We start from the raw sequence: 24,288 nt of genomic DNA on the forward strand, positions 1-24,288 counted from the left end.
AATTTTGCTGTGTGCGTCTTTAAAGACCTCACTCACTCTCAAACACACAACCAACTCACTCACGCTCCGCCTTTAATTCCGCCAACTCCAAGATCAGCGCGCATCACCAGAGAGAGCGAGAGAGAGACAGGCTGAGTGAGAGTGTGTGTGTGTGTGTGTGTGTGTGTGCGAGAGAGTTAACCGCTGTCAAAGCCGATTACAGTGTGTCGGGAGTGTGATTCTGTCTGTCCACTCGAGAGGGTTCTTCCCTCTGTAAACGTCACGATTCTCGCTTTCTCCCGCTTTTAATTGTTTGTGAAAGCGAAGGATGGATTTATTGTAGTGAATGTGGGACTTGTGCATCTTTACTATGAGTTCCTCTGCAGAAGCGCTTCCGTCAGCGGGGCAACTTTTCAGTGCGCCACGGCACCGCTGAGCCGCGCGTCGCTCTGTGGCAAAGTTTATACGCAACCATCGGCGAACATGGGCTCGCGGTGAACGCACCGTTTGTCCCACTTTCTTCTGTCTGCAAAACAGTACGACATCATGCAGAAGAGCGTCCGCTACAACGAAGGGCATGCGCTATTTCTGTCGGCGATCGCGCGTAAAGAGGGGACTAAGCGCGGCTACCTGAGCAAGAAGACGGCGGAGAATAGTCGATGGCATGAGAAGTTCTTCGCCCTTTACCAGAATGTACTGTTCTACTTTGAGAATGAGCAGAGCGCGCGCCCTGCTGGGATTTACCTGTTGGAAGGATGCACCTGCGAGCGCGCGCCGGCTCCTAAGATGTCCACCACTGGGAAGGAAGCGCTAGAGAAACAGGTGAGATTGTATACCAGCAGGGAAAGTCAAATCACCAAACCTTGCTGTGAATGAACGCGTTCATACGTCTAATGTCACCTGCCACAACTTTCCAAAAGCGGCATATCCCACTGACGTCACTAACACCATGAACTGTTGCAGTCAGTGTAAGATGATGGAGAGGAAGATAACTGGAGTCAGTCAGGGGCTTGCAGAGATTTTATATTGACTTACTGGTTGAGTATTACACATTCTTATTACAATTACAAATTACAATACAAGTTGTTTCCCCGCTTTGCAACAGACGGCAACACAAAAAGAGAAAACAGATCATGCAGCCTCAGACTAAAGTCGCTGCAGCAGCTCAGCCTCTCTGCTCTCTTCAAAAAGCCCTGCAGTGGGAAGAGCCCGGAATGCATCCTCCCAGAGCAGGTGACCATCCCCTAAGGATGCGCGAAAGAGCTGGCTAGGTTTTCCCACCGCGTATCTTTTTCCAGTTTAAAAGGTACTTGTATCACTTTGACTCTAGTTGAAACAGCTTTCTCTCTCTGAGGTCATGAAATTACCAACTGGCAATCTGACAAAAACTGAGTGAATCAATTAACCCGTCAGTTTAAATGACTTAATCTAATACATACCTTCATTTCCAAAAAGAAATTATGAAAAACACAAGAAAGATCTATGTAACTTCAAATCTTATTCATGTCAGTCTGACAGTAAGAGTCAACCAAAACAGTGCAAGAAAAAGCTTTTTCCTTTAATCTCACGAAGGATGTAAATTCAGGTAACACATTTTTATTCTATACTGTACTTCCCTATTTATTTATTTGATCCACAGCGCCTCGATAAATCTGTATAATCTTAATTGCCAATAAATATCCTTATGATGCAATTTTTATGATTGTAACATAAAATGGACACATTCTTTAGCTCCCATGTTCATTCTTCATTATATGCGTTGCACAGCATATTTAGTGTCGAGAAACCTTATGGCCATTGGTCTGTCATTAGCTTCACTGTGGTTTGGTTTCTAAGAAGGGTTTAGCCCTACTGTCTCCGGTTTAGACTTGTGTTGTCTGGGTCAAGGCTGCCCAATCACTTAAAACCTGTTGCTCAGAAGCTGCAATTTGAACTGAGTTTGTAGTTTATCCTCAACCAGGCTGCTGTGTCCTGCAAACATCAAATCCATCTAAATGTGTAGCCACCTTAAATCTGCTATTGAGGTTTTGCATGCATGTGACCACTAACCACGTGACATTAACTTTTCTGCAATTTTGGACGTGACAATCACGGTGACTATAAATTTAAACGCAGTTACTGAACATCTAACCAAATGCATGTTTAATTACTGCAAGACTGTCAGCCTACCAGAAACTTTCCATAGCTTTATTGTAAGCTAATATGTTGACAACTTATTGAAACTCTTTCAGTATGTTAAAAGGTTGAAGTGGCAAATATTTCAGATAATATTTTATGATATTTTTAAGAAGAACATTTAAGAGTTATGGTAATCAAGTCATCACAAGTGCTAGAACACAAGTTTGCAGTTAGAAAGACATTAGAGATACTATCTCACTTAATATGGTTCACTGGTAGCACTTTTATTATTTGTGTTGCTTTAAGTTATGATGCCAAAGATGACAATATTTGATACTGTGTATAGCGTACTGTATAGGCTAAGTTGTTGCTTAATTAACTAATTCAGATGAACTAATAAATTGTAACCCTGTGATAGACTGGTGGGGGTACTTCACCTCTTGCCCTATGACAGTTGGGCTAGGCTATTGCCCCCCTGTAACCCTGAATTGGTTAAAAAGATGGATGGATGGTTTGATGGATGGATAGATGATTAATTGTAATATGACATGGAAATGTAAACAAAGGGACACAATTGATTGCAGAACAGGTAAAATGATCTTCTACAATTAGGACTTTTGTAGCTTGGAATGCAGCTGTGTTTTAAACTGCTGCAAATTCCAGTTTATTTGGATCTGTTTCGAAAAACACAGCTGAGTGGGGTGCCAGGATGGCTCAGAGGTTGAGCAGGTGCCCATATACATATACCGTGTGGGCGGCGCAGGCTCGAGTCCCGGCCTTTCGCTCTTTCCCGCATGCCTCCCCCTGTATCTCTCCTCCTGATTTCCTGTCTCTCTCCACTGCAACTATTGATTAAAGCTGTAAAAGGCCAAAAAAAAAAAAAAAAAAACACAGCTAAGTGACAGAGCAACAGCCCCCCTGTGATTGGAACTACAATTTAAAATAAATCTCTGCGAGTTTAAGCAATTATTTCAATGCAACTTTGTACTGCAATACCAGACTCCCTGTGGAATCCTTCAGGACTGGAAAGGGTTAGGATTTAATGAATTTACAGCAGTGATGTGCTGGGAAATACTTTGAGTGAATCTGTTGTGACAGAGCGGCTAAAAGTTTTCTCAGTATTGTTGCTCCAACGGTGTAGATCATGTTGCTAGGAAACATTTGAATTACCATTTAAAAATGACCCCCCCCCCCCCCCCCCCAAAAAAAAAAAAAAACAAAAAAAAAACCAACAAAAAACAAACAAACAAGCAAACATAAAACCTGCATGCACTGGTCATACACAGATCAATCTTAGGGTTATATCAATCAATCTTATAATGAAAAAGACAGACTTGCATCTGCTTGATGGAAGAAAAAGAAATCTGAGTGCAGTTTTTAGCTAACCTCAGGGACTGTGTGCAGGCATCATGGCCATAAAAATGTAGGGGAAGGGATACACAGGACCACACTTTTTACACTGTGAGGAAGTATTAAATACACAGCGAGTGGATGCAAAATTAATCATGTAAGAGGTAAGGAGAGGGCAAAAAACAAAGCCAACCTATCATCATCACTCAAAAATATCCATCTTCATCTACTAATACAGTTGATTTGAAACAGTGTGAACATTGTACAGTGTGAAGAAAATTAATTCTGGATGTGTAGGAATAGAAGGAAAGACAGTAGATGCAATACTGTGGTTTGAAGTCTTTCTGCATGTGAATGTGTTGTTGCTGTTCATGATTAAAAGAGAACAAGTCTTTCTTTTAAAAGGGTAAAATTACATGTTTTTCTGGCCGCTAATATTGGCACCGATGTAAGCATAAAACCTGTGTCTTTTAATGTTAGAGAGCGTGACAATTATGTTTTATTTAATGCTTTTATTTAAAAAAAAACAAAAAAAAACATTCCCACTGGCTGTCTCACTCTCTCCCCATCTGTCTCACTTTCACACTACAGCTGTGATGTTTAATTAGGGTTATTTTCAATCTGCCCTCAGCTGAAACCTCGACTGCTAGTGTGTGACTGTTTAACTACATAGCTATGCGCACAGGAGGAACCACATAACTCTGACATTTTGTCTGGCTCATGAGGCCATGTGTGGGCTTTTGTGTTTCAGATGATCAACGCTTCAGAAAAGGAGGATTTCCATGTTCAGTTTGATTCATTATGCAACTGTTTGGTTTAGAAAGTGAGAGAAAAGCCTTCCATATTGCCATTAGTTGCTCTTTCTCCTCACTGTTAGTCTGTGCAGTGGAGTGAGTCTGCCAGCAACCTGCAGTATGACACCCCCACAGTGAGCCACAATACAACCACACAAATACCACACAGCCTCTCTCCCTCTCTCTCCCTTCCTTTCTCCCTGTTGTACTCTGATAGACACAAACCCTTCAAATAATTTGGAGAGCATTTACACTGGTCTGAATGGTTTCCACAGCGACTGTGAACCTGCTTTGCTTGTGTGAATATGCATGCGTGTGTGTGCGTGTGTGTGTGTAAAAAGCCAATGCATTCAGCTGTGTATAATTGTCAAACTCCCCCTCCCCCTATCATCAAGCGCCTAATTGTTTATTGATCTCGGACCAAAGCACAGTTCATTAGAGGCTATGAACCAAAACCAGGTGACCATTAGTCACTGGTATAATCTCTTTTCAGGTTGTCACTCGTACTGTACAGTATGTCAAATTTTGCAGAGCAACTCCTGGCATTTGGTTCTGTTAAGGCAATTATAAAAGCAAATAAGCCACAACTCGGTCTACAGAGCAGCAAAAGTTTACAACAGAAAGTTTTGGCAGTTTTTGTTTGGGATTAACAGACATCCCCACTTTTATAGAAAGGTCAGATGTTTGTTCACCCTTAATTTACTAAAATGAATATTAAATATCAAAAGATTAGACTGCAGCAACAATTACATAATAAGAAATACATCATGTGACATTGCCATGTCAAGTTAATGAACTGGTAATGGGAACAGATCAGTACCGGGCTTCATATGGTGACCCTGAGGTGAAAAACATTATAATCTGAAGCTATATTAACAAAACACAACACTGTAAGGAATTTCCCCATGAATCTACAGTTAAGTACTCGCAGCCAGATTTGCCAGCATGAGACAGTGAGTACCTGCTGTAATTTACAACATTAGCTTACATAACACTGAGTAAAGCATGTAAATGAAGCCACTGCAGTTTATGTGGCTTGATTGCTGTATTGTAAGGAACTTGTCCGTGTGTGTGTGTGTGTGTGTGTGTGTGTGTGTGTGTGTGTGTGTGTGTGTGTGTGTGTGTGTGTGTGTGTGTGTGTGTGTGTGTGTGTTATAGTCATTGTTTTGTTCTTGCTGAAATGTTAGCTGTCTCGATGGAACTTATGGTGCATTGTTATAATCTAAAGGGGTTTTTTTTTTGTAGATTCCTCTAAGAATAGTTTGCTCCATTATTAAACTAAAGTAAACTATGTCAGTGTATAAAATATTAAAATACTGCACTGTATAACAATTCTACCACATCCCAAAGCTGCTCTGTTGGATTGAGAACTGGTGACTGTGGAGGCCATCTGAGTACAGTCCTGTTCATGAAACTGGTTTGAGATAATTTGAGCTTCATGATGCTGTGTGTTATCCCGCTGAAAGCAACCACCATAACATAAAGGGAAGGACGTGGTCAGCAACAACACTCAGGCAGGCTGTGGCGTTTAAACGATGCTCAGTTGGCACTAAGGGACCCAAAACGTGCCAAAAAAATATCTCAAACACCATTATACCACCAGCCTTAACCATTGATACAAAGCAGCATGGATCCATGCTTTCATGTTGTTTACACCAGATTCTCACCCTATCATCCAACTGTCACAGCAGAAATCAAGACTCACCAGAACAGTCAATGTTTTTCCAATCTTTGATTGTCTAATTTTGGTGAGACTGTTCTGGCCATCTTCCTCTGACCTCTACCATCAGCAAGGCATTTTTACCCAGAGAACCGCCGCTCACTCGATGTTTTTTCTTTTTTGGATCATTCTCTTTAAACCCTAGAGATTGTTATGTGGAAAAATCCCAGTATATCAGCAGTTTGTAGAATATCCAGACCATAACATCTGGCACCAAAAACCACACTCAAAGTCACTGAAGTCACCTTTCTTCCCTAGTCTGATGCTCAGTTTGAACTTCAGCAGGTGGTCTTGACCATGTCCACATGCCTAAATGTATTGCTGCTACCATGTGATTGGCTGTTTAGATAATTGTGTTAATGAGCAGATGAACAAGTGTACCTAATAAAGTTGATCACAGAGGAGTTCCCCACAAACAGCACAGTAGTGAGTGAGACTAAAGACTTAACTGAAAAAAGTGTTTATAATACCATAAGATTATACAACAACCTGCTGTTAATATTTTTCCCATTCAGAAGCACCAGCATTTACAGGTTCAGCTGTATTTCCTGTGTGTGTTGCAACCACTTGTTACCGTAAACATCAACAAGTAATTTCTGAGAAATAAAAAGTTTTGTTTTTTTTTCCAAATTCAAATTTAGTTCTTAATTTGAGGTAATATAATTTTTTTCCTTCTTTTTTGCATTTTCACTTAGTACAGATGCTCACTTTCATCACATTACTTCATCCACCCATTGAACTTGATCTTGGGATTTGGGAAAAAAAGAGAAATACACCAACAGACTCATGAAACACTGTTCTAAAGTTTTCTCTGTTGTAGGGTCTTTACCATACAATATAAAGCTCCTTTAAGGCGACTGGTGTTGTGATTTGGTGTTATATAAATATAATTGGACAGAAAGAAAATGCACCACATAATTAAAATAATCAAAACCACCAATTCTCCCTTATTGGTCGGGAATCATATTTTAGCTTACGGCAGGGTGTTTTCCAACCTCTTATGTTTTCTAAAAGGCCACTATGTTTTTAAAAAAAATGCTATGAAAAATTGTTTGCAGAGAGAAAGAGCCTCCTTTGAAAGAGACAGATTATATTGAGACTGAATATTTCATTAGAAACCTGATGCATGGGAAAGATATGATAATTGAATTGAGTGCTGTTTGATTTTAGTACAGTCTGTATGTGTAGCTACAGTATGTTCACAGTTTTTTCTTTCTTTCAACAGTTTCCTTCTGCATAAGGGAAAAGGAGGGGTGACACTCTAGTGCTGGCTTCCTGATACTGTGTGCGTGCGTGTGCGTAATTAGTTCTCATTAGAAAGCTCCTCTAGCTCTAAGTGCCCCTCTCTGAGTCTTGTGTTTTCACTGTTGCTTGCACTAATTGGAACCGATTCGTCCTGTGCACCCCAAATCGGATTTTATTTTCTCTGCAGGCTGATTTTCATTTTCTTCTTAAGTTTTTTGCCAAGTGTTAGAGCCATTACAGAGCTCGTTAGTTTCAGAATTTAAAGTTGGCATCTGTCTTAAAATCTGTCTGCTGTGTTTGAAATACATTGATATATATATATTATATCGTCATTATAAATACATTATTCAAAAAATTGGTAACAATGGCAGCGGCTTTTATGTACAACAAAACATTCCTGGTACAAGTACCGTGTTTTTGTACATCTGTTTTTAGCTAGTAGTCCTTCTGTTGTCCCCAAAACACGCTGGCCTGAGTATTTCATAAACTGCTGATCTCCCGTACAACCATCTTTAGGGTTTACAGAGAAAACCGAGAAAATATCCAATGAGTGGCAGTTCTCTGGGCAAAAATTGCTTGTTGATGCCAGAGGCCAGACTGCTTTGAGCTGACAGGTAGGTAAATAGCTATTCGTTACAACCAAAGTATGCAGAAGAGCATCTCTGAATTCACAACACATGGAACTTTGACGTAAACGGGCTACATCAGCAGAGGGCCACACCAAGTGTCACTCCTGTCGGCTAAGAGCAGAAAACTGAGGCTGCAATTCACACCAGTTCCAAAATTGGACAGTAGAAGATTGGAAAAATTGTTCCCTGCTCTGATGAGTCTCGATTTCTGCTGTGACATTCAGATGTTAAAGCCAGAATTTGGTGTAAACAACATAAAAGAATAGCTCCATCCTTGGGATGGGATATTTTTTGACACATTTTTTGCCACTTAGTACCAACTGATCACCCTTTAAATACCACAGTCAACCTAAATACTGTTGCTCAATCCAATAGAGCAGGGGTCTCAAACTCCAGGCCTCGAGGTCCGGTGTCCTGCAGGTTTTAGACGTGTCTCTGCTTCAACACACCTGAGTCAAATATAGAAGTCATTAGCAGGACTCTGGAGAACTGGACTGCATACTGAGGCGGTTATTCAGCCATTTGATTCAGGTGTGTTGGATCAGGGACACATCTAAAACCTGCAGGGCACCGGACCTCGAGGCCTGGAGTTGGAGACCGCTGCAATAGAGTGTCTCTAGGATGTGGTAGAACGAGAAAGTCACATCATGGATGTACAACTGACAAATCTGCAGCAGCTGTGCGAAACCTAGTTGTGAAACACTTAGTTTAAGTTTTACCTGTAGTAAACTAGTGTAAGAACAGTTTTGTTTCACTTGCCTGGTAAATTTTTTGTTCCAAAATGGGATGATTGAAGAAAACATGAAAATAAAAATGTTTGTGTCTTACACTATATTGACTATCCTTAAAATCAGAGGGCTAGTCCTGTCTGTAAAAATGGTCGGGCACCATGCTGCTACATGTTTGACAGAGGAGGTGTGAGAAAAACAAATATCTAGGAGTATTGGATTTGTATCTCTAAACCAATATTGGTCTGGTCTTCCTTCTTTCTCCTGGGCTTGGAATGTTTTTGGTTACTCCCTTGGTGGTTAATGCTCTTGGGGCATTGAGCCTCTGTATCCACAAGTGGTGTTATATCTGGAGCTGCTCCCATCTATTATACATGATCCTTCTGTCACAAGCTACAAGTGCTGATATGCTGCAGTGGCAAGAGGGAAAGGAGATTTAGGAGATGTGTTTTCAATAAACTTTAGCATGAGGTAAAGCAATTGTCTGGTGCCTTCTTGTATATTGCTTTTGTTCATGAGGGCTGGGTTTTTCAAGATCAGGTTAGGCACAGGGCAATTCTCAAGAAAACAGTAAAACTGATTTATTGTGTATTTAGAAGCCTCTGATGTTGCATTGTGGGAGTTGCAGAAGAATCTCTAATTCAGTATCTACTGCATAAAGGCAGCAGGATTTTTCAGTCCTCTTGGCAATGAAGTGACACTATAAAGTAACACATTTGTAAGATGGAAAAAATGGTAAAAACGTGTTGATACCTTTATATTAGGCATTTGTTTGTATTTAGTGTGTGTGTGTGTTTTTGTAGAGTAGGAGGAGAGGAGTGAAAATAAACTGTAGAGGAGGGGAGAAATGTGTTAAATCTCTCTCTCTCTTTTTTAAAATCTCAGATAGGCAGGTAATCCCCAATCAGAGTTTTCTGGGGCAACAGTTATTAGTGTATTAGTGTATATATACAGTGAGTAGATAAGTGTGAGAGCAGTGTGGATGTTTTACTTGTGTGTGTGTGTCTGCGAGGAAAAGACTGCCCCAGACTTTATTATAAAAACTTCTTTGAAGGAAGTGAACAGCATGGAGGGCAATGAAAAAACAGCGGGATGTGGGATGTTGATTCAGTGATTGTCACATTAGTTGGTAGCCCACATCATTAGCTGAATTCAGCGGTTACATAAAGTGCCACTGCCGCCACTGCTGCTGTCAGATTAATGTTTTGTATCACTTTGCAATGACAAGTCTCCAGGAAATATTTAAAAAAAAAAAACAGTCTATGTATAATATAGTAAATTAAAGCTTTTTTAAAATTATAGAGTAAGTCTTAATATCAAAAGAGAGCCATTTACACTCAAGTGAGAAAATGAACCATGTCAAAACTGTCATTTTTAAAAAATTTTTGTCACATTAAGATACCTACGTTTGTCTCTTCTAAAGGCAAAAGAAATAAAGGGTCATTGATGAGATATGTACATATTCACTTTTTTCTCAGACCTTAGGATAATGTAAATATAAGAGAGCTGGGATCTTGGAGGAAATGGCCAACTTTACTCTGCACAAAGAAAATGAAAACGTGCATTTAACTGATACATGGACCAGTATTTATATAGTGCTATTTGAGCACTCAAACTGCTTTCTTAATACAAGCCTCATTCACACATTTACACACACATTCATACAAGCACATTTATCTATGTCTAAGCACTTTTTCCAAACGTGCACACACACAGACTCAGGTGGATGCAACTCAGGGTTTAGCATCTTGCCCAAGGATATTTCGACATACAGACAAGGAGACCCCGGGATTGAACCACCGACCTTTCAATCAGTAGATGACCCACTCTACTTCCACAAAATAGGGGTGAAAGGACAATTTGTGTGTCCTTTGGGCTTCAAATACTTGAAGTCCTCACAATGAGAACAGATTGCAACCCCACCTGACAGCCCTCTAAAGTTCACTAATTTACACATTATGTTTGTTTAGTCTCTAAATTAAGTGTATCAATGTATAATTTTAAAGGGGTTCTTGCCAGGCTATTTTCTGGCAGCTTGCAGTGACTCCCAGGAGCTAAGCTAAGCTTAGCCCCAGCTTCATACTGAACAGATATAAGAGAGGTGTCTTCTTATCTAAGCCTCTGCAAAAATAAAATAAGTATTTCCTTAAATGCATTCCTGTGTCTTCAAGCAGGCTTTTGCAACAATTTTAAACATGAAAATGAAAATTTGCAGTTTTGCTGGGGTTCATGCTACATGTGGGACTGTTTCATCTTGGCAATTAACAAAAGTCCAGGAAGACTTTTTTTAATGAAACATCTGAAATTACTATGACATAATAAGTCTCTTTGGGCGCTTTAGATGTGCTGGTTGGCTACTTTAGTTATTTGTTGTGACAGATCTAGACTAGCTCTTTCATCTTCTTTCTTTCAATCTTTATGCTATGTTAATCTGGCTACAAGTATTACACAGACAATATCTATCAATGAAGCATATTTTCTACTCTTTTAAGGCAGAGAATGTTCTCTGTATCTACTACTATTTGTTATGGCAAATATGATGAGTAACACTAGCAATGCATTAAAAAGTTTTCGTATTTAGCTGCATAGCTGTGCATGTAAGCATTTTTACAGTTATAATGTAAAGAAAATGAATTATTGAGTGGGTTTCCATGACAATAGTAGTTTTTTTTTTCTCTTGTCCTTGCAGCATTTATGAAGCTACATTCAGCAGAAAATATTAATGCCCCTAAGGGAGCACAACAGGAGAGAAATGAGAGGGATATAAAGAAGCAATGTGAGTCGGATCTAGAAGATTAGTGGGTGGAAAAACTGAACCCACACTCCTCTCTCCTCTTTGTCCGTTTGAAACGTCTTCTCACAAATGACTCTTATTGTTTAAGCAACTGATTTTAACTCATAATACTTAAGGGAATATATTATGACCAATGAAAATTACAAATGAATGTTGATTATGTTAATAAGGAAAATTTGATAGAAGTTCAATAACATTAACAGCAATGGAATATTATTTACCTTTAACTATTGTTAGGTTATTGTATGTTGTTATTTTAAGCAGTTCACTCTCCTCTTTTGTGCTGTGGCTTGCATGTTCTCCCCGTGCTTGCGTGGGTTTCCTCCGGGTACTCCGGTTTCCTCCCACATTCCAAAGACATGCACTTACTGGGGTTAGGTTAATTGGCTAATCTAAATTGCCCATAGGTGTGAATGAGAGCATGAATGTGAGTGTGAAAGGTCGTTTGTCCCTCTGTGTTGGCCCTGCAACAGGCTGGCGACCTGTTCAGGGTGTACCCTGCCTCTCGCCCTATGACAGCTGGGATAGGCTCCAGCCCCCCCGCGACCCTTAACAGGATGTGCGGAAGCGAATGGATGGATGGATGGATGGATGGAAAATTTGATAGAAGTTCAATAACATTAACAGCAATGGAATATTATTTACCTTTAACTATTGTTAGGTTATTGTATGTTGTTATTTTAAGCAGTTCACTCTCCTCTTTTGTGCTGTGGCTTTTTCAGCAGAACTTTTTAATTCGTGTGGTCTTTTCAAACCAGAATAACTGATATTTGTTGTGAATACAAAGCCAGTCATCTCTTGCTGTCGTGTTGCATTGTTTCTACCATGAGACCTGCCAACAACAGGTGGTACGAGCTTATCTCTGTTTTAATAATTACTCACGATCACAGCGTGTGCCTTTTTGTCCTTTATGTTTTTCTTTTCTTCTGATCTTTTAAGGTTTTGCATATACACCCTCAAAAATCACACCAGAAACACAGGTTATAGATTACAAGAGGCTTACATACACAACTCTGGTGTGCTTTCTGTGACTCCTGCTCTGTACTGTTTTTCCCTGTGATGGTAATTACCATGCAGTGGGACTTTGCAGAGGGATTTTGCCTTGTAATCAGTGTATCTATAGAATGAAAGGCAAACACATGCTTCTATTTTCAAATGTATCAGATAAGCAGAGCTTCTCAGTCAACCTGTTTTAACGTATCTCTTAAAAAGGTTCACTTTCACACTTTCACTGAATTCTCTCGTGTTAAGGACTCAGTTACTTTTCACTATTCAGTCCTTGATCTGCTGCATCCTGCAATTTTTTTTCACTCAATCATGGCACTGTTTTTAAGATAAGATAAGATAAGATAAAACTTTAATGATCCCACGACGGGGAAATTTGTGCATTACAGCAGCTCAATACAGAGAAAAAATGAAAAGGATGAGTAAGAACAAATAACTAAACTAAAAACTAAAACTAAAATTCAATAGAATAAAATAAAATAGCAAAAAACTATACACATATACATAAGCACTATATACATAAATATATATATATATATATATATATATATTTACATATACACACATATACACACACGTCAAACACTATATACAGATATCAAAATATTATATATATTTGTAGCCGGTAAGGTACACAGCATACACGGTATGCATTATATGGGTGAGTGTAATAAATAAAATGTATCTGACTGTATGGATAAAGTGATGGCAGTGTAGGTAAAGTGTCCAAGTGACTCAAGACATTATGATGTGTTATACAGTCTAACTACTCTAACTTTTGTTTGCTTTCATGTAGGTCAAGTTTGAAGTTAAGTCCATTGTAGAGGTTTGGTTTCTGGACACTTACTTTTTGAATCAATCTACAGTCATCTGCAAAAGAAAGTTTGATCGTGCATTATGAAATGTACTTAGTTTTTCAAACAGTACATTTCAGCCGGGTTGAGGTCTGGAATTTATACTGGGCCATTGAAACACCTTGATTTTGTTTCAAATTCTGTTGACTTGCTGCTGTGTTTGGGATCATTGTCTTGTCTTGTGGAAAGAAGATGCTTTTTCCTGTCAACCCTTTTTTTCTAATTATACTGTCATGAATTTTAACAGCTAACATGCTAACTGAGGCCTGTAGAGTCTGACATGTAGCTCTTGGATTTTTTGCAGTTTCTCTGAGCATTGCATGGAGTAAACTGGCAGAACCTCTGCTTTTATAGAGGTGGTTACACTTGCCGATGATCAGTTCATCGAGTGCATTTGGTTAGCAGCACCTGTCTGCTACTTTCCATCTTAAATTAAATTAGGTTTTTCACAAGACTACACGGAGACCTGTGAAAACTTTTTTTTTCTCAAGACTGTGTAATTTACTGACGCATACAATAAAACTTCTTCCCAGGATTATGGATACAGTATACTGTACTTGACTCACAGATTCTTCTTTTAGTTGGCATTAATTGGCAAGTCTTGTCAACTGGCAGCCATATTGCAATGACTTTGTGCAGTTATTTGTGCAGTTATTTTGAAGACCCCATCTACATGATTGTTGACAGAGCCACAACTTTAATTCCAATGAACAGAAGACTCATCAGTCAGATATGATGAAAAAAAATGCTGAAGTACTTTGGTGACTTTTCCACATATGAAGTAGAAGTATAACTTTTTATGTGCAAAGTTGCATTTCAGTCTAAATCCAGAGTGCCAACATCTCTGCTCATCCCACTAAACAAATGCCATGGTAATTCATGGTTATGTTTACAGTAAAATTAGAAACTAGACTTACCTACACCTTCACTATCCCAGCAGCTGAAACTGTCATGAACAACTATTGTGTGTTTTTGTGCCATAACAAAACTGGATCATATCTGCCAGTTTGGAAGTTGATTGGCTCATTGGAAGCAGGGCTGGGAAAACTGCAGTTTTTTTCCATAATAAATTTATCCTATATATTACTATTTAGGATTTGTTTACTCACTTATATGGTTATATTGTCTGTGCCTGAGACCTGAAGTCTAATCTACCCTATACTTAAATTATAGACTAGAATATGCATGACTGTGGAGTTTCTGTGTTAACTCATTTAACTCCAGTGAAGCTAAAACCTCTAACAATTCGGGTTTCAATGTCTCTTTCAACTGAATGAAATAAAGAACACTAATGCAGAAAATAGCTTTGAAAAGCTGATATTTCGAGTCAAGTGAATAAAAGAAGGTTCATTTTTGCTCTCATCAGTGCAGATACCACAGCAGACTGCAGTGTTGCATCATTATTGGCTATTTCAGTCCCCAATCATGAGTGGTTTCCAACAAGATTCTGCCATCCTGTTTTTAAATATTTATAACAATAATAATAATAATAATAAAAAGATGAGCATTTCCGGATCCCCCAGCCATTTTTGGCTAATGAATCTATTAACGCAAATTTCAGTCTTTAATTTTTAATAATGAGAAAAAGTATTTCAACATTGCACCATTAGTAACTTGTGTATGTGTGTATGGTTGACATTCATTTCCCAACATTTAGTCTCTGCTGGTAGTTAATTTTTGTTTGGAGGGCTTTTCACTTCTGTTTTCACAGCAGGTAGTTTAAAGATTGACATGAAATTGGTTCTGAATAATAAAATTTTTGCCTTACACTGTTCCTATGTCTTGCTTGGTGGTGGTAAACTACACTTCTTTATGTCATGCTGTTACTCTGTTTCTTTTGTGGCTCCTCTGTGTCTTTGTCTAAATGAAATTTCTTACAGTACAGTGAAGGCCCTCAGGGATGGAGGGTACACTTGAGCCAATTTGAAGGGAGCCTGAGCCAGGAGTCCTGAACTGTACTGTAAAGTTGGGAAGCTGTGTGCTCATGGCTCAGAGTACCATTCAAGAGATGTGTGGAGATCTCACTGTGCTTATAGTCTTCATAGAAGCAGCCAAGTCCTCCACAAAAATAATAAATAAATAAATCTCTTCAACTAATGAGTACACAGTACAATGTTACAGAGCAATTCACTGGCATACTTTGGGGGTCCAGCGTGATGCAGAATCTTCTGTAAAGGATGCAATAACATTAAATTTTAATGATTGCCTAGTGACAATTGGGTCAATGATGCAGTAGAGACTCGCAGAATGGTAGAATAAAGGAAAATATAAAAGCAGGATACAAAAAAATATATATCAAGCATACAAAGTGACACAATTAAGACTTGTTAAGCAGCAGGTATAAATAGAAAGTTAGGTATTTGCTTTGAATAAGACATTTAGAGCGAATAAGTGCAATATTTGCATTATGGAACAGATTATATGCCTGAAAGTGAAATTCTATGAAAAAAGGTAATATATGAAACAATGAAAGTTATGGTTAACTTCAGTGTTTCTCATCTAATCTAACTTGTATGAATCCTTGAAGTCTAACAAACATATTTCCTTGCATTTAAACATTAATAAACACAATTCTTTTAAAAAATTTAAATTACGCTGTAACTTGCACATTACAAACGCTCTGCAGGGCTTCTTCCAACTATCCCTCCAATCATGTTCCTGCATCCGCATCCATGTTTCATGAACAACAGAAGAAGAATGGGGCCTGACTAACAGTTGGTCTGTGGTGCTACTGGTGGTCCAGTGTTACTTGTACATGTCTTTTAGATACTTACATACATATAGACTTATATCAGAGTTTTATATTTATGCACTATTTGCTCAAAAATATAAATTATCGAAATAACATCTTTAATGGAAGACTCTTACTGTTGGATTTACACCGTGCTGTTCCTGTTTTCACTTTAATTAAAAGATGGGAAGTATGTGAAATGGGCATTGTTGTGTTCGCTTTTGTTATATGTGAAAATGACAGACATCTGTCAACATGATGTGGAAATATTTGCATGCAATCAAAGACAGATTAATTGTCATCTGACTCATAGTAACATGCATGGTCAAATACATAAAAGCTGTTATCTTAAATGTGCAGATAACGGAGGCTAAGGTTATCCATGTGGAGCTTTAAACTCAATGCTTCACTTCCTGCTGAAGAGTCTTTTCTTTTTATGCCTAAAATTGCATGACGGATAAATAAAAGCATTAAATGAATAGTGGTAGCACTTATAAGGAGAAAATGGAAGTGCAAAACACGGCAACAGCGGCAGATATTTTGTTGCCATGGAAATGTTATCTTGTTGGATTGTGACACAATTTAGAAATATGTACTCAGTTAAGAAATATTATGTAACACCTCCCTCATCCCTCTCTCTCTAGATCTCTCTCGCTCTCCCTCTCTCCTTCCATCCTTCTCCCTGTCAAAGACTGTTAGAGCACAGATTATTGTTGATATAATAAAATACAGCCAGGCAGTGAATCGAAATGACAGATACATAAAAAGCTGAGATAGGAGGATAGAAATGGAGGAAGGTCTATAAGTGTGTGTGTGTGGTCTGATACCTAGTCCTCAGTCCCCAGCTCATCCCCACTGCAGGGGCCAAAGCGCATCCATCCTCCTGCAGGGCAAACGTCTCTCCTCTGGACTCTATATGGTTCACTGAATCCTTACTGAGAGAGACACAAAGAGATGAAAGTATGGAGGGATGTGGAGATGAGGAGGAGGAGGAGGAGGAGGAGGAGGAGGAGTGGGATTAGACAACAAGAGAAGTGAGGATGCTGGTTGAGCGGGGCAGAGGAGGTGGAGTGGGATGATAGGTGAAGTGCAAAGAGAGAGGGAGGAGGAAAGAGTTGGTGGGATAAAGAGAAGAGGAGGAGAGAGAAAACCAATGCAGAGCTCAGTCTTCTCTGTTTTCCTTGACTAAGAATAGCAGCTCTTCTGATAACCCAGTGCCCCAGGACATGACCATTTGAATAAAACCCTCTATCACTTCACATAATGCCTAGTGTGCATGCGCTACTGTAGGTGTGTGCCTTTGCACTTGCATGCACTAGCATGTGTCTGTGTGTAAGGGTGGGGAAGTGTTTTGATGGCGGTTACACAGGGAAATTCATCAGAGTAATAAGAGAGGCAGACATAAAATGAGAGAAGGAAAAGAGGGAGACAAAGAGTGGGCTAATTGTCAAAAGGCTGGCGGAGAAACAGGAGAGCAACAGATGAGAATTAGCTGCACATCATCCCCCATCCCTAATCATTAAGATATATCTGCTTATTGTGAGGTGTGTAGAACTCTACAAGGGCAATTAAAAGGTAGAAATCAAATGAAAAGCAATGTTTTTATTCTCTCCATCACATGAGACCACTGACACACCTGAATTTCAGGTAACACATGCGTAAAAATCTCTTTGTCCTTCTTTACCTTTCTGTCAGCACTACTTCCTCATCGTGTTTGGTCACGATGGACAGAAACCACTGGAACTGCGGACAGAGGAGGAGAGTGAGTGCGATGAGTGGGTGGAGGCCATCCAACAGGCGAGGTATACACAGCACATTTCGATAAAGAGCATATCCAAATACTTCTTTGCATTGTTTATGAAGTTTCAGCTCATGTTAGTATTGTACAGAAGTCATTTTGCATGTATCTGCTTTATATAGTGAACTCGAGCAGCCCAAGTTGGATCCTTTAACAAAATACCCTCAAATGCTAAAACATTAAAACAAGCACACACATGGCTAACTGACATTATAATGACAAAATTACAGCTTGCATTTGCAGGGACTGTTAAAGGCTCATTGATAACCCCCATAAAATTGTAATATTCAGAAAATTTGGGGGATTATAAGATATATTTGACAACTTCAAAGCATGTTGAGATTCTATAGCTTCAGTTTTGAAAAGGAAATCAGAGACTATAAATATACTTTTGAATAAACAGTATCATTTATATCTATCATGAGCGTATTTTATTTATTCTTTGAAACAATATGCAAAGTAGGTGTGGGGGACAAACTTAATACAGCCTAGACTCGTGATGTTTTGCGTGGTGGTATTGTATCAATACAGACCAAATATCACTATTTTATTAAATAATTTTAAATATTCTGGGATGGCCAAGAACAAGAGGGGTCACCTCATGCACCACCATCCTGAGATGACGTTAGCTAAGCAAATTTATATTAAATCAGCTCAACCGCAAAACCATCCAGCACTGGACACACTTAGCCTGACGAAGCTACGTCCTGAGTTAGAGCATGCTAATGGCTCAGTAACACCAGTAAAAACAGGACAGCAACCTCCTTGCTGTCCTATGTTATTGTAATACTCAGCATATCGCAAAATGTTAAAAATTGCCATAATGTCATATTGTGAGTGAAGTATTGTTATAATATTGTATCATACCATCTCAGTACAAAGTCACAATAGCAAGAACTGGTGTGTTGAATACATGCAGCTACTTCATGTTCATGCTCTGTTTTCAGCATATTATTTAGCTGTTTATGTTTTGTCCTTATTTGTATTTGTCTGTGAACTTTTCAGTTACTCTGACATTATCATCGAACGAGAGGTGCTGATGCAGAAATACATCCACCTTGTACAGATCGTGGAGACCGAGAAGGTGGCTGCCAATCAGCTGCGCACTCAGCTAGAAGATCAGGACACTGAAATTGAGAGGCTCAAAGCAGAGGTACATTATGCACATGTGAACACACACACACCACACAAATGCACATAGATCTCAACATTTCTTCCTCTAGGAAACAATGCAGCATGTGCTTTTCAAAGATTGCAGAAGACAGCATCTGGTTCTGGGCATTTGAGGGTCTTCTTTATTAAAAGAACCCCTTCTGTTCTGGACTGCTTGTCTTCACAATGAAAAGCATGCATGACTCTTCTTTCTGTTATAGATCGGGAGGTCTAGGGAGGACAGAGGAAATTAACAAATTAGAGTGTAAATATGCTTTTTTTTTAAATATGACATATATTTTTATATATTTTATATGATGGACTATGATAGCTAGTCACCACAAATTATATTTGACTGGATGATACCCTCAAGTTCAAGATGAGTCAGAAATTTTGTGAGGTTGTATACGTAAATAAAAATAAATTAAAAAGAATGATTTATTAACACAGAGACAGAGTGTTATAACTTGGAACATATATTTAATTTTTCACTATATCTTTAAAATTAATTTTGGTCATAACATACAGATTGTAGTCTTCCATGAAGGTGATTTTAATAAATTGTGTTTAAATGTGATTACTCTCTCAGCATAAGTCACACGAGGAGCAACCCTAGCAAGAAGGATATGTAGAGGACCTATAAAGACCATTCATTGTATGTGTCATTTCTCAGCGAAGGAGTGGGTGTGAATGGTTTTCAGTCACCTTTGAACATAGGAAGAGAAGCCCACTGCTCAATAACAACAATCCATCAGTTTTATTGCAAACAGCTGCCAGCCCTTTACGCTTATCTAAAGCAAAACATTTCTGCTCTTCCATAACTGCATGATAAATCACATGTCCATGCTCACACACAAAACAAAAGTGACCTCTACAAGAGTGTTAACAAGGAAGAATTAAAATTCTCAGTTTATGAAGAAGATTGTTATTACCTTATGCAGTCTTTTTTTTTTTTTTCTGGGCCCTCCCTGCTCTTCTACATGCTATTGTGAAAATTATAAGACAGGTAGAAACCTCAGACAGGGTGAGGTGAGGCAAGAGCCCAGCACAGAACAGGCAACAATAACAACATATATGACATGATTAAACTGAAAAAAATTTTTTTTTTTTTTAAATGAGATTGTTATATTACTATGATTCTTGTATCAGATAAGAAGCAATTGCTGTGTACATGTTCTATTAGGTGCCACAGAAATTATCAGAAGGAACCATAAAGTTATTCTCATTGTACAGCTGGTCAGCTGAAACTGAATTCTTGTCTGTGCAGCATTTGTCCCCAAGGGATGTTATTTGCTTATTGAGCCGGCTGCAAACATTTCCATAAATCAAAACTCTGCTGTCATTGTCAGTTGACAGTTCTCTGCTCGTTTGCGTCAATAGCCGCTTGTAGAAACATTTTACTTGCATATGGTATTCCTTTCTTTGAGATAAGAACAGCACTCTGTTTGGCGAATTACCGTGTAACGATGATTTTATTTGAAATTCTCCCTTGAAGCAGCAAGTGTGGAAGATGCATCTCCCTACTACTACAAGAGATGTTATGTGTCATTGGCAGGATACACTGAGCCTGGCTCATAGTGAAAATGCTAAAGGAAATTAATTTTATGTTAAGAAACATCTGCCTGTGTAATAGGCTGCTCGTGAAAAAAAGAGAGCGAGCCAGCGTGCAGTTGGTGATCCATCTCATTAAAGCTTACTCGTGTTTGTTTGTTTGTGTGTGTGTGTTGCGCCCTGTTTATGAATAATTAAACCAACTAGCCACTGTAACTGTCAACAGTTGGCAGACAGGCTCCTCTCTGCTGCCATTTGCATGATCACGCTAGTGAATAAGAAAATGAAGATAAAGCGCTGTGGCTAAAAACGTTTTTGGGTTCGTCTTTCGTGCTTTACTCCATATGTAATAAACTGATATTGTCAGAAGCCTGTCAGAAGGCTAAAGGTATGAACAAACAGTTGAAGCTAAGGCAGTATTAGAGACTATCTTAACCTCTGCTGAGTTTATTTTTTGCACAGATGGCAGTGCTGGCAAGAAAAATCCTCTACTGGCTATGTTTGAAGTTTGTCATCTCTGTTATTTAGAACTGGTGCTCTGTATCATTATGTGTACAAAGTGAAATTTGATTTTCTGTTTTTCCACAGTTAATAAGATTGGCATCTGTCCAGCTCATTCCCTTTCCTCCACTTTCAAAGTTGAAAGATGACATTAACTTTGCGGTCGGCTTTCCTTGCCTGCAGCAAGTAAATGTCACGGGCTTATCTGGCTCTGCTGCCTGTACTCAGCAGTTCACGGCTGTAAAATGATACAAAAAGTGACTATTATGCTTCATATTGATTAGTTTAGAACAGCAGAAGATTGCACTTTCTGTGCCCTACGATGCACTACAAGCAATTGAGCGCATGACGTCATTCTTCTTTTGTTTACTATCACCATCCCTCCCCCTCCTCTCGCTCATTTTCTCTTTCTGAATGAAGACAGCAGATTGTCAAAGATGAGGAAGTCAAATGCTTATCTGGTGAAAACACACTAACAATTCACTGGACACGCGCTGAATGATTATCACATACACAACAGAGTGCTGGTGATTCCTACAGGAAAATAATGTCCTTACAGAAAAAGGGGAAAGTTTATATAAAGTCTTATGGATGTTTTTGCTTGACAGTTTAAATCTGTTTTTTATTAAGACTATGCTCATATTTGCTATTGAATTTCTCTTTAAAGATTGTAGCGCTGAACAAAACTAAGGAGCGAATGCGGCCTTACCATGTCTACCATGAAAACGAAGACCCGGATATCAAAAAGATCAAAAAGGTAAATGAATCAATTCTGCACATTCAGAAATTTGTTTTTTTTAAATTGTGCTCATGTGTGTTTTTCTCCATGCGTCCCTACCTGCCTAAGCTCTTTTGTATCTGTTGTGCTACTACTTCTTTATATCTACAGGTTCAGAGTTTCATGCGGGGCTGGCTCTGTCGGAGGAAGTGGAAGATCATTGTTCAGGACTACATCTGTTCTCCTCACGCTGAGAGCATGAGGAAGAGGAACCAGATCGTCTTCAATATGGTGGAGGCAGAGACCGAGTATGCAAATGCATTATGCCTCGAGTGGCACACACTGCAGAAAAATTGTCACTATTGTCAGGCTTTGTGGCACATGATGTTATCTCAGAGGTGTAGGTCATCCAACTCCCAAACAGTTCAGATTTATTGTTATAAGTTAAAGCGATAGGCTCATCTGGTATCTCTGTATTATCTAGAACAACAGTTTCTGTTCTGCTTGGCAGGTGCTGCCAGTAAATAATCTGAACTGTATATGTATAAGCTGGGAAAATGATGAAGGCAGTCCACACTGTGCTAAATACTAATAATAAATGAATAAAACAAAGGAGCCTATCAGGGTAAAACTTTTAGCAAAACCAAAATTAAAATCTTCAGGAAATTGTATCATCTGACTGCAAGAGAGCATATATTGTATTATTAGAAAAGCCAGCACCCTATTATTAATGAAACAATATCATTAAAATATGTATTAATTCAGGCATTTCATATGAGCATTTGTCTATGTGTGCCGATAACAGGTACGTCCACCAGCTCTACATCCTGGTCAACTGTTTCCTCAGACCTTTGAGGATGGCTGCCAGCTCCAAGAAACCCCCCATCAGCCATGACGACGTCAGCAGCATCTTCCTCAACAGGTGTGTGTGTGTGTGTGATTAGCCAATGTGTTTTGTCCATCTCTGACTGTAAATTAATCTCTGGAGTCTTAATTACACATGGTGCGCAAGCAGAGACAGATAGCGAAGATAAATAAATGCATGAAACCTCATTTAATTTTTGTTTTCACACTGTATTTGCAATGTGTCTTCAGCGAGACCATCATGTTCCTTCATGAGATTTTCCATCAAGGCTTGAAGGCGAGGATAGCCAACTGGCCAACTCTGGTGCTCGGTAAGCTGTTACTCGCCCTCCCATAAAGCGTAAAAACCCCCCACAAATACACACTGTGTTTGCACGCTCTGTAACCACTCAGTTACATCAAGGTCAGGCTTTCAGTCATTCCCTGCATCCAGTTTGTCTCATTCAAACGTCATACCTGACGTCTTACTGCTCTGTTCACTCCTACATACGCACATTTCCCTATCTCAGTATGCAACAAGCACAGTGATTGTCTTGACAGACAATGACCACCCAGACCAGAAGGTTTCCCATCATTTCACCTCCTAAAACAAAAGCCCCCTCGGCAGATAAGCATCACCTAGGAGACAGACTGCTGAACGATGTGGCAGCAAATTACTTGTGACAAATTCAGAAAGAAAAGGGTCTGCTGATTAAACATCCAGGCATTATCACACTCTTTCCTGATGACTGATTCAGTGGAGACCTTTGAGGTATAAGATGTTTTAAATCAATAAATTCTGCAGTATTTCAGATCTTATTCTTCAATTTCTTATGAATGCTATTAAAATGTTGAGGCATCCAACCGAACAGTGTGTTTTTAACCTGCAGAAACAGCTGTAGAAACACATTTTCTTGTGATTCATTTGGCATTTCATTTTCATCTGAAGCCATGATTTTGCTTTTTCTTTATTTATTATTTTTCGTTCACTCTTTGGGGAGCATTGATGCAGTTGCTGAAATTTACACAAATCTTTAACTTTGATTTACTTCAGTCAAAGCTGATAAAAGCCACATCAAACATTTCGTGACTTTGAGAAAACATTAAAATTTCTTTTACAACTCAATCCTGAGAGCCACACCATCAAACTCTGCTGTGTGTTAGAACATTTAAACAAGTGCTAATTCAAGTTCTGGATATGGTTAACTGTGATATTAAAAAAAAAAAAGATGTATATTTACCTACATTTTTACCATGATGAGTAGATATGCCTGCCACCACATACTGTAAAAGGACACCCCAGTGCAATAATACAGTTGGCTTATGTTACCCAGTTTAGCTGTTGATTGGCTCTTTGGAGACAGGGGTAGGACAGCCAACAGCTTTTCCATTTCCATAAACTTCTATTGAGTATTTGGGGAGACTAGTGAACTAATACGCAGATAAAACAGAGGAAGACAAAAGCGAGGAAACAGTGGAGATACTAAGAACTGTGAACATGTGAAGGAATATCCATGAAAATCTAAGCAGAATCCTGGCACCATGACATTGCCATACAAAGCCGTAATTAAGTGTCTAAATGTACAGAAGTACAAAAGAAGAAAAGAAGAAAGACTAAAATACATAAAAATAATAGTTAGCCCAAAGTCTGCTAATTCTACAATCACAAATCATCACAAAAGCAACACTGACAGCTAATACTCCAACAAGGGCATTTAGGATGCTTGTCAACTTCTGATAAACTGTAAACATGCAACATGTAACAGTTTTAGTTGCTA

The 24,288-nt window shown here is 38.9% G+C and overlaps 1 protein-coding gene across 1 annotated transcript in view; it reads left to right on the forward strand.

Moving 5' to 3' along the window:
* Positions 1-181: 181 nt before the first annotated feature.
* rasgrf2b (Ras protein-specific guanine nucleotide-releasing factor 2b) overlaps positions 182-24,288 on the forward strand; it is a 46,227-nt gene continuing 22,120 nt past the window's right edge. Inside the window, exons 1-7 of the mRNA XM_030737310.1 lie at positions 182-801; positions 17,643-17,749; positions 18,751-18,898; positions 21,617-21,706; positions 21,839-21,975; positions 22,473-22,589; positions 22,763-22,842. Coding sequence (XP_030593170.1) covers positions 526-801; positions 17,643-17,749; positions 18,751-18,898; positions 21,617-21,706; positions 21,839-21,975; positions 22,473-22,589; positions 22,763-22,842 — 955 coding nt within the window. The 5' untranslated portion in view covers positions 182-525. The remainder of the gene's footprint in view (positions 802-17,642; positions 17,750-18,750; positions 18,899-21,616; positions 21,707-21,838; positions 21,976-22,472; positions 22,590-22,762; positions 22,843-24,288) is intronic.

The sequence above is a fragment of the Archocentrus centrarchus genome, chromosome 9, assembly GCF_007364275.1.
Source record: "Archocentrus centrarchus isolate MPI-CPG fArcCen1 chromosome 9, fArcCen1, whole genome shotgun sequence".
In the NCBI taxonomy this organism is placed as follows: Eukaryota; Metazoa; Chordata; class Actinopteri; order Cichliformes; family Cichlidae; genus Archocentrus; species Archocentrus centrarchus.